The 12,021-nt window shown below is 43.1% G+C and overlaps 1 protein-coding gene across 1 annotated transcript in view; it reads left to right on the forward strand.

The window, feature by feature from the left end:
- Positions 1–12,021, forward strand: part of LOC134585735 (vomeronasal type-2 receptor 26-like) — a 78,281-nt gene that overhangs the window by 16,951 nt on the left and 49,309 nt on the right. Inside the window, exons 3-6 of the mRNA XM_063441199.1 lie at positions 3,784–3,884; positions 6,248–6,348; positions 6,747–6,874; positions 7,798–8,089. Coding sequence (XP_063297269.1) covers positions 3,784–3,884; positions 6,248–6,348; positions 6,747–6,874; positions 7,798–8,089 — 622 coding nt within the window. The remainder of the gene's footprint in view (positions 1–3,783; positions 3,885–6,247; positions 6,349–6,746; positions 6,875–7,797; positions 8,090–12,021) is intronic.

Below are 12,021 nucleotides of genomic sequence, written 5' to 3' on the forward strand. Positions count from 1 at the left end.
GTTATAGTTAGAGCAGGCTTTAATACACTACTTTTATGATTGTGCACTTTATCTATAACATTTTGCTTTCTCTTTTATAGATTTACACTATCATTGCTTTTCTCTCCCTCCTTTTTATGTTACATGGAGAGGATCAACATATGCATTTATACATGAGTACCTTGTGTATTTTACCACAGTTGTACACATGTGTGCATAATACATGTGTTGAGGAAATGTATGCACTTTATATATATCACATTTTGCACAAAAAATCACTTGCTGCACTTTAAATAACTTTGTCTTATAGGCACAGCGCACCTATGTTTAGATTTTTTTGTATTTATTGTGTGTTGTTATGAGCTATAACACTGTTTAAGGTGCTGCTTTTTTCTAAGAATATTTGTGTTAAGTTTTAGAATTTATCTAGAGGACAAGTATTATTAGCGCCTATATATTCACTTGTCCTTGTTTGATATATTGCATATAAGTTACATATTTTCCTGTACCTGAGAGATAATTGAGTTACTCATTTTGGACTCAATTATCTCTCAGACACTGAGATGCCTGGTAGGGGCTTGTGTACTTTATGAATGGAGACCCCATGCTGGGGGTCTGTGCATAAAAGGCTGATTTTGTGTGAAATAAATAGGTTGCACACCCAGAACTGTGTGTCGTCAAGTTACTGGGGAGGGATAGAGCTATTCACATTTCAGTGCCTTATTTCTGAGTTCCAGTCTTCAAGGATCCAGCGGAGGAAAAGTCCTTGTCAGGACTAGCACTCCGCTACATTGGTTGACAGCGTCGGATTCTAGAGCTCACAACGGAACAAGAGCCACAGTTGGTGAATAGCAATACTGATTGGACCGTGGATGGAGATTGATTATACCATCCTAAAATGGTCTACTCAAAATAATCTCCTGGAGGCGAGAGGTATAGCAGCAAGCAATAAGAAAAAGGCCACCGTTATTGCCAAACTAATGGAAGGCAGCCGAATGTTCGGTAACCCTGAACCACCCGCAATGGAGGAAAATGCATTTCAAAAGAAACTATGATTTTGGCTGTCTTTTAATGTCGAAAAAACTTTGGTGGAAATATTGACATGAACCATATCTGAAGATCTAGCGTACGTACAGTCCACCACTGAACAACTAGCGCAGAAAGACCCCAAGCAGTAACCGTGATTCAGGAAAGTAAAGCCAAAGTACCGTATGGGGCATTTAAAGACTATGTAGAGGCAAATGAGGACATAGATGCCTTCCTTCAGAACTTTTAGTGGCTGTGCCATTTAGCGAAGAGGATTGGGTCCCTCCCCTAGCCGGCAGACTGACGGGTAGAGGCGGGAGGGGCGTAGAGGCATATTGGGTAGTCCCAAACAAGGACATGTAGAACTATGCTGTGATATTAGTCAGGTATGCCATAACTTCGGAGGTATACCACAGGCAATTCAGGGACCTAAGGAAAGTCGAGAAGGATTCCCATACAGAATGGGCATGCCAGCACCACAGGGCTGCCATGGCATGGGTACAAGCCCAACAACCGAGCACAATGGAAGGACTGTTACAATTGGTGCTACTGGAACAATTTTACAATGGTCTTTCCCTTGACATCCAAGAGTGGTGGAGAGATTGAAACCCCACCAACCTCACAGAAGCAGCAAGGCTGGCAGATGTCTGCTGACCCCAGAGAACCACACTGCAAAACGAATTTAGCAGGCAAACTCCCACTCCAGCACTGGTGGAACAACCTAGAGGCGGGGGCACAACTCCATGTCACCCCGGTTTATGAACCAAAACAATACTAAGTGACACCTATGCAAAAAATGGGGCACATGAGGAGAGACTGCCCCCAGAACCAGGAGCGGGCACAGTGGATTCGCCACAGAACTCTTCCACCGAACCGGACGGCCGCTCACTGCTACCAGACAGAGACAGCTCCCGAACAACCGGAGAAAAGTTGGGGAATCCTCCACAAAACTGATCCGATACAAGCGGCTGCAGACAACCAACAGCACCACCAGCAGTCCATACAGCTACAAGGGAAGGAAGTCCAAGGGCTCTGAGACACTGGGGCTACACTTACTCTAGTACGTCAACACCTGGTACCAGAGTCAGCCCAGACGGGCAGCTCTGTGGCTGTTCAGGTTGCAGGGGGCTGCCTACCAAATACTCATGGCCCGGGTTCACTTGAATTTGGGAGCAAGATTGGAAATGGTGGGAGTGGGGTAAATGCAGCCCTTGCCAGCTGAAGTGCTATTGGGAATGACTTGGGCAGGCTCACCTCCACGTTTGAGCCACCAGCCCCACCCACAGAATCATATCCAGTGACCACAAGACAGCAAGCCTACACCATAGACCACTGCTCACCTCCGGAGGCTTAGGTAAGGACAGATACCACAACCCTAGATATTCTGCCCTGGGATACCCCTTCTGATTTTGGGAGAGCGGTAGTCACAGACCCCACCCTCCAGATATATAGAAAGGCTGGGTTAGAAGGAGGAAGATATATATGGGACAAGGGATTGTTGTAAGGGAGTCTGAAAAAATAGTGTCAGGGTCCGAACCGACCCCTGTCAGACAACTTGTAGCACTGCATAAGTACAGACAAGAGATAGCCCCGACATTCCCCTCTCATGACACTTAGGAGTTAGCCGAACAAAATACCGGCTAACTCAAAATTTCTTCTGGCCAGGTATCTCACAGGATATTCAACAGTACTGTTAGACCTGTGATACCTGTCAGAGAGTAGGGAAGAGGGGAGACAGACACAAAGCCAAACTGCATTCCCTCCCCAATAATTGAAGAGCCCTTTGGCCGGGTGGTGGTAGACCTATTAGGACCCCTGGCCAAGCCTAGTCCCTCGGGCAAGAAGTACATCTTTAGGGTAGTGGACTATGTGACCCGATATCCAGAGGCAGTGGTATTGACCAACATCCACGCAGAAACAGTCGTGAAAGCCCTGATGAGAATTTTCACCAGAATGGGTTTCCCTCCGAAGATAATTTCAGATCAGGGCTCCCAATTTACCGTAGAAGTCACCCACCAGCTCTGGAAGTTCTGCTGCATCAAGCCAATTATGAGTTCCACCTACCATTCCTAAACGAACGGCCTGTGTGAACGGTTCAATGGGACATTAAAAAAATGCTCAGGACGTTGGTGGCCAACAGCAGGGACTGGGAGAGATTCCTGCCGCACCTCCTGTTTGGATACCGAGAGATGCCACAGAAATCCACAGGGTTCTCCCCATTCAAATTGTTATTTGGGAGATGGGTGAGGGGGCAATAGACCTTATTAGGGAACATTAGGAAGGCTACCTTTTCAAATGTACCTTGGTTACAATCCTCTGGCCATTCACTGGGTAGAAACCCCAGGTCAGTTACCATTGAGGTAGCCTTCCTACCAAATCCCTGAATCGGTACGGGAAAACATGCATAGGGAGATCGAAGAGATGCTCCAACTGGGCGTGATCAGACCATCTGACAGCCCCTGGACCTCCCAAGTAGTCCTAGTCCTGAAGCGGGATGGTGCGACTGTCCCGTCAACAAGTGGGATGTGGTCAACAGAAGCCAGAGCCTGCTAAGATTGAGGCACCAGCCCAGTGGCCTACCCCCAGGACTAAGACTTAGGTGTTAGCCTTCATTGGGACAGCGGGGTACTATAGGAAGTTTGTTCCCAATTACAGCACCCTGGCCAAGCCCCTTACCAATCTAACCCGTAAAAATATTCCTCGTCAGGTAGTGTGCTTCCACCGGAGCGTGAGCAGGCATACCAACAACTCCAACTAAACATTTTCTTGTTCACACAGATGCTTCTATATTTGGATTGTGAGCAGTACTGAGCCAATTTGGCCCCGATGGCAGAGAACATCCAGTGGCTTACATCAGTTGCGAGCCGTTACCTCGGGAAGTAAGACCAGGCTGTGGTGTGGGCCCTGAAAAAGCTATAGAGATATTTGTATGGACAACCATTATCCTTGCTCATGGATCCCTGGCTGAACCGGGTGGAGGAGACAATGTCAGGCTGCTGCGCTGGAGCTTGGCGCTGCAGCCTTCGATTTTACTATACACTACCACCCCGGAAAAGAAAATGGAAATGCTGACGTGTTGTCCAGACAAACCGAACTTGAGAAATGATCCGTGAGCACCCCTGGACATCCTCAAGCTGATCGGTCAGGAACAGACTGTGTATGCCGGCTTGTGGTTATGAAGGAGCATTGTAGAAGACTTAATTCCCTCATGTTCGGTTGTCTGTACCCCCTTGTTCATCTCCCGAATGGATGGTGTGTGGTCCCCCTTTTTATACCTCATCGAACACCGACCTCCACTGGCTGTTAACCACAAATTAACACCTTGACACATTAACTCCAGTGATTTCCCTGAGTGGCTGCCATTCGTATATCCAAACTCACGTGGTGCAAGGTATGGCGGCCATTTTGTATTCCGAAAACCGGCAGCGGTACATGGTCGTTGAACACCTAGAACTATTTTCAGCAAGCAAGTCCATGAGCCCGGGTGGAGTTTGTACCGCTGGCCGTTCTACTTCCTGACCAACTAGACGAATGCCGTTCTGGGGGGAGCATTCAATCCCTAAAAGCTCTGTAACTGTTCTGGGATATTTCCTCGTGGCTGGTCGGTCAGAACTTTACTCGAATGGCGATTCCGTTCTACCAAACAGATCTGATCACTTTTTGGATATGTTGGGAGCTCAAATAAGAGCTTATCTGGGATATATACGAATGATGGGGTCCCTGTGAAGTATGACTATGTTTTTGGGTTATTTATATTTTCCTGTACCTGAGAGATAATTGAGTTACTCATTTTGGACTCAATTATCTCTCAGAGAATAGGATGCCTGGTAGGGACTTGTGTACTCTTTGAATGGAGACCCCATGTTTTAGGTCTGTGCATAAAAGGGTGAGTTTGTGTGGAATAAATCAATTGTACTGCCAGAACTGTTTCTCTTCCAGTTACTGGGGAGGGATAGAGCTATTCACATTTCAGTGCCTTGTACCTGAGTTCTAGTCTTCAAGGATCTAGCAGAGGAAAAATCCTTGTCAAGACTAGCGCTCTGCTACAGGGAGCTACAAGAGATAGTGGGTAACACAAGCAACAACAAGCAGTTCACTGATATTTTGCTCTTGACATAAACCTTGCTTTTCGAAAAAGTAAAAAAGCAGTGTCAGTTAAAGTATGTTTATCGGTGTCATACCATGTCTTTCCATTGTTAGGGGACTTGTTTCTGGTTAACTCAATGCAAGTTTGAATTCTGAAGAGTCCGATTTGCCAAGACCACCCACAAGTCTTGGCTGAACAACACATGTCTTGTTTTTGTCAATCCTGATCAACAAACATACTAAATTAAAACATGCGCTTAAACTCCCACTACTCCTGGGAAGCAGTAAGGAAGGTTTGCCATTCTAACCTTCATTGAATAATTAATCTGTTATAATTTTAAAAATGAATCAATGCTTTCTGATTCATTTTCTTGATCATAGGTATTCATGGACCCAATGGAGGCTAGTACACGTGTGGCAAAATGCCTTGCTGCACAATCAAATGGTTTGAGACCATCTGCTTGAAATAGCTGAGATTCACTCAGCTATTTTGGTGGAAGCACCTATAGTAGCTGTTAGTTTCTGCAATTTTTTTCATTTGCCGAGTTGAAACAAGAGGGTCATGGCACCCAGAGCACTTCATTGAGAGGAAGTGACCTGAGTGCCTATAGTGTCCCATTAACATTTTTTTTTTTTTAAATAAAACTGTAAATTGGTAAATCGAAGAAACAAAGACAATCTCCTGTCTCCCACTCAAAGTTGTTTTACTGGCATCGTCACCCTCTCGTCCTCTGATGGAATTATTAGTGTGGTGTGTCTGGTCCATCTGCCCAGACAGCAGGCACACTACATTGGGAGTGGATGTGACAAACAGTGATATTTCAGTACCCAATCCAATCTCTTATATTGGTGCTCTCACTGCGGCTTCTGTTCTGCCTCTCGTTATGCTGATCTAGCCATTTGCCCCTCCATTTGCCCTATCCAAATTTTTGTATATTATCACAAATGTTTTTTTTTTTGCATAAAATCCATATATGGTTAAATATGCACTAATGCTAGAATTTGGAAATGTACCGGTTTGAAAACATAAAAGGTTTTGCAACTTGTTTTTAGATATTTCCCCAATTAAAAAATGCATTAATGAAATGCATGCATGTATGTTTTCATTGGTGGAATATCTACTAAACAGATATTTGTATTTGTTGCATTTGGACAGTGGAATGTCTCTTTAAGAAAACATATGTTGACATTCATTTTAATGGAGAAAATGCGGAATTAGAGTTTCTTAAAATCTCAAACTTGGTCAGAAATGACAATGTAATTATTTGACGTGTATTATATTTTAAGAAGAGAACAATTATTTGAAGCTATATGTTAAGAATAGAATGATGCTCTCAATTCACACACGTTGTAGCTAATATTGCTAGCAGTGATATGAATTGTTCAGGAAAGTATAAAGAGAGTTGTTAAGATTTTGACTTCATTACACTGACATGGAACTCCAGATGAGTTGTTTGCCCCATTTAGTAAACATGAATCTTCCAATACTCCTCTGTATTGCATTGGGTTATGTAATTCTATTTGGGAGCTCACCATACAGAGCTAGAACGTTATCTCATTTAAGAAATATCTTTCTATGTGTATTAATTGTATATCTAACACCCAGCAAATCTGAGATACAGAGTTTAACTTCTTCGTGTCATCTACACGTTCAGGAGGCATTCGAGGACTATGAATATTTTCATCAAGGAGACTTCATAATCGGTGGACTTTTCACTGTAAATTCAGCAGCACGTCAATTTAAGTTTAACAAAAACCCCAGAAAACATATTGTTTGCTTAAGGTAAGTCTAATACTTACAAATGACTGAAAAATGGAAAACTACTGATGTGCAATACCAATACCTATTCAGTTATACAGTAATAAAGTAGAATTTTTTTAATGTTTTTTTTAATCTAATTTCATAACATTTGAGAAAGTAGTGCAATAGAGGATGACTGAATTTATTAAGAACCAAAGTCACATTTGTATAATTTTTTATCTCAATACCCGTATTCTAAAATACTTGCTACAAGTTTACCATGTGGAAAATTAAAATAAACACTGGGCTCTCTCCCCTAATGAGCAACTGGACACACTATTTGCACCTTGATTAGTTAAGGAAAGATGATATAATTAGAGATATTACTGGAATAATAAATTGGATTTTCTTTTACAAGAAGAGTTAAATTAACTTAGGTTCAGCATCTCATCCATTTGTTTGCTGAGATAGTCAAAGCTGTATTTGTAATATTTTCCTATCTCTGATATGGTGATCAATTTTACACCATACAGGACTGACATATAATCTCACTAGTACTTAGTATAAACTAAAATATATAGTATTTTTTATTTCAACTGAAAATTCCTCTTACAGGCTAATTTACCAAAGTGAGAATTGGTGGATATTCACAGTGAATGTAAAGGGAATATAACATTTTAGGACAAAATAGTAAAATTTCATTTTATTTTGCTTATTTTGCTTCCGAGCATAAGCCGTTTTTCCAGATACATTGGGGACAAATAGACTAACCTAAATGTGGGTTTGACTCACTTTGCTACACCGGTTGTATTGAATAAGATCAAACTAAACACGGCATTTTGCGATAAGCACTTTAGAGCACTACAGATTGTTTTTTACTTTATTACTTCAGATTATCAATTAAATTTTATTAATATATTTATTTCAATTCCGCATTCTATTTGCATTTCCCTTTTTTTGTACAGGCCTTCCCGTCGTAATTACGTAAATGTTCTCCTATTTATTTTTGCCATTAAAGAAATTAATACAAATCCTGATATTTTACAAAATATTACTCTGGGATACCATGCATATGATACATGTTTAGACACGAGGAAGGCTGTGAAAAGTGTTTTACAGATATTGTCCGGACCAGGGAAGATTGTCCCTAATTATTCTTGTCTGGACCGTGGAATGCTGGTAGGATTTATCGGTGATCACTATTCAATCACTACCCTGCCCATTGCTCAAATACTGGGTGTCTATGGCTATGCTCAAGTAAGTAAAATTATCACTTCTAATATAACACTATGGGTGTTATTATATAAATTGGAAACCATTAGATATGGCAAAATAAATCACACATTTTAAACCTAAATAGCCATTTTTTATTCCGCAATATGGACAAATCACAAAGCAAACAAAATTAGGAATGGGCAACAGTTTTGTTTGTGATTTGGAGTGATTTGTGATTTGGCACCAAAAATAATATAATCAATGGGGAAAAAACTGATTGATGTATAGGGGACAGCCACTAGATGTTGTTCTCCAGTTAGAAGTGACCAATAGGAGAAAAAAGGAGGAACAGTGAAATATATCATATATTATACATTTAATATTATATCAATAACGATATTTTTTTTACTGCTCCTCTTATTTATTTATTCATCTAATATTCAAGTTTTTTGACAAATATAAATTTGCACACATTTTGGGTGATCATGATCAATGCATTAGTAAGAAAGATAAATGAATAGAATTTCTTACATAATGAATAAAATTAAAAATTAAATAAAACACATCTATTCAATTTAATTATTGATTTATTTTTATTTAGAGTGCAAGAAGGGAACCATGAGCTCTATAATTCTAATTTTACTGGATTTTTCTCTAAATACTCCAAGTTCCTTAGCCATTGCTGAGCACTGTAGAGGTTATGGTGCCAGGAGAATACTGGTGCCCTCTTCCCTCCTCCCCTCCCCCCACTGTAAATAGTCAATCCATTTTAGATTGGTTTCACATCATAATTCAGGTCAACCAAGTGCAACTCCCACATCTTCTCAGCAACCAGGAGAACTGGAAGCTCCTAGAAGCTACACTAATAACTTCACTTAACTAATCTGAGCTAAGCCATGCATTGCTGGACTAGCTCATTGGCTGGAAGAGTAAGTTGGTCGCTCTTCGTAAATGAGGTTAGCCTTGCACTGCTCCTTTTATTGATTTAACATGTAAATGTCCTATATTACAGGGGTGAGAAGGCATGCAGTCCCCTGACTTTTTAAATTTTTTCTCTTCCCACAAAATAGGAGATAAAAAGGGAAACATCTGAGATAGAGCTTCCATTTTTAATAATGGGTAAAGAGTTAACAATCTTGCCAAATTTTTATTGAAAGGATTTCATTTTTAACAATAATAATCATTGTTAAACAATGAAATATATGGAATAAAGAATAAGAATACATATAAATTAAACAAACAAAAAGAAACGGGGGGGGGGGAGGATATCCATCTATTATAAAATTGATAATGTATGCTTTATGAAAAAAGGGTTAAAAATCTACTCAGTGTTTCTGAATTTCATTTGTAACAAACTCCCCTTCCCACGTGAGTTTGCCACGAGCTCCTGGAGGAGCTTGCTTGCGAGCCTCTTGCCCACAGACTATGGGCCCTGCAGGGAAACCTGTAAAAGAATGTCGAAGTCGGTCAAAATTATGACTTCCGTGGCAAACTCACACATATCTTCCTCTTGTCACATATCTTCCCCATCCCAGGAGACTATCCTGACCCCAGCACTCCAATTGGTCTGGGTCTGTGATAGTCTGGTGGCCTTTCCCAAAAGGCGTAGTTGTCCAGAATGCCTCCTGCCCCAAGCACCCATTTATATATCCAGGGTCCTGCGGCAAAATAACCTGGATGCACTCCCCCATGGTTGGACCAAGTTGTTACTGGGGACGAAGGACGCAGTTCCCCTCATCCATGCCTGGTGGGCAGAGGCCAGCGGCGTTCTGCCCCGTAGCCAGCGTTTCAGCTTTGTTGGTCCCAAGCCCCAGGCCAGTGGCGCTCTGCCCTGTAGCCAATGTTACAGCTGGGGTGGCCTGTGTAACCTCAGGCTCTGGATAAAGGGAAAGGGGCAGGCAGAGGCCAACTGCTCTCTGCCCGGGTGACAGCTCTTCTGCCGGGAAGATGTCAGGGGAGCTGCCGCTGACATCCTCAACTTAGCCGGGATTCCACAGTTGGGGATCTGGGCGGGCTGCTCAGCATCCCTGTAAGGTTGGTGCAGAGACCTTGGTCCCATCTGCACCATCCATGCCAGGGGGCTTGTCTCTGGATGACAGACCCAGCTGCTAGGGGGTGGGACAGGCCATCTCCACTCCCTGTATCTTTCCCTGTGGTTGGGGAGGGGGACCAAATGTCCCCTGCCAAGGTGTCTCTGGCTACCGCTGGGGAGTGAGACCAACTGTTTCCACTCCCTGTATAGTACTCTGCCACTGGGGAGAGAGGACGATACGCTCCACTCCCTGTGATGCATACGGCCGCTGGGGAGTGAGACCAGTTGTCTCCACTCCCTGTAACACACATTGCCGCTGGGGAATGAGACCGACCATCTCCACTCCCAATAACTCGCCCTGCCACTGGGGAGAGGGACGGATTGTCTCCTCTCCCTGTAACACACCCTGAGACTGGGGAGTAGGACCCGTTGTCTACACTCCCTGGAACATACTCGGCCACTGGGGAGTGAGACCGACTGTCTCCACTTCGGTAAACCTGCCTGTCGCTGGGGAGAGAGGCTGACCGTCTCTTCTCCCACTAATACACTCTGCTGCTGGGGAGGAAGTACGACACCCTCCGCTCTCTGTACTGCACACTGCTGCTTGGGAGTGAGACCTTGGTTCAGTAGTGTGGAAAGTCTTTGTTCGTGCCTTTTCTCCGGGATTTACCGAATGGATTATACTTCGTATGCCCGACCAACTATCGAACAGCCAGACCACCCATGGGAGTCGTTTGCTGCCAATTAACCTTATTGACCTTGTTAACCACAACATTCTAAGCGGTTAGCTCGGTGGGCGTCCTTTGTATGTGCAAACACATGGCAGTGGCCATCTTTAGCCGCAAACACGTACAGCGGTGTTTGGTTTGTCGAGTGTATGGAACTATTATCGGGGACTCAACTGCGCAAACACCGCTGGGACTTCCATCTCTACATATGTTTGGCTGTATTCGTATGAGAATGGCAGCGTTCAGGGGGAGCAAACTCCCAAACGAGGGACACAAGGAAAGCATACGCACGAAAAGTTCTGTTCGGTATGTATTGTATTTTCTACTCCCGAAAGAGACCGACCGCACAGCCTGATTTCATGGAACTCTTTTGGGAAAGAGCCTCATGTGCGGTCGGTCAAACAGTGTGTGGCGGAACCAGCCCCGCCACTTGTGCCTGGAGAGGACTGCTTGCCAGCCTCTTGCCATGTGATTATGGTCCCTGGTAGGTTTGGCCCATTAAATACAGTATTTGGGCATATTGTATTTTATTATGCTGCTGCTGGCCCTTTAAGAACCATCTGGGGACATACTGTGGAGTTACTGGGTGGCCACCATTTCATGTATCAGAGGCACATGGTGAACAATGGCTGAAGCACATGGTGAGAACAATGGATGGCGGCCATTTTAACTCAAAGACACTGTTTGGACTTTTCTACACGGTGCCATCTCACCGGTATTTGGTGCACAAAGACATTGTTCAGTAGTTTTAAACTATACAACAGGGGACACATTATACAGTAATTATTTTTCATATAGCCTGTATATGTTCTGCGGAATCTGCATTAAACTGTATCTTCCAAACTACTTAACGGATCTGGGTGAATTTTGAATATGTGGTTCACCCAGATTTTTATGGGGTTATTGCATGTTTTGGGGTCCCTGTGATATGTTTTATAATACTGTATTTCTCTGCCTGTGATAATTATATTAACCATTGTGTTCAGTAATCATATCACAGGCAGAGGGGAGGATTTTGTGTGGGAGTGTCTGTGTGTATTGTACGGATTGATTGGTTGTATTTCAAAACCCTGTGGGCAGTACTATGCTTGTGGATTGTGAATAAAAGAGGCTGTATGTGCCAGTACAGTCAGTTCTGCTTGACTTCAAAATTAAGTATCGTCTCGTTATTGGGGGAATTGGATTGTATTGCCAGGAGTGTAAGCTGATTGTAT

The sequence above is a fragment of the Pelobates fuscus genome, chromosome 1 (genome assembly GCF_036172605.1).
Source record: "Pelobates fuscus isolate aPelFus1 chromosome 1, aPelFus1.pri, whole genome shotgun sequence".
Lineage (NCBI taxonomy): Eukaryota > Metazoa > Chordata > Amphibia > Anura > Pelobatidae > Pelobates > Pelobates fuscus.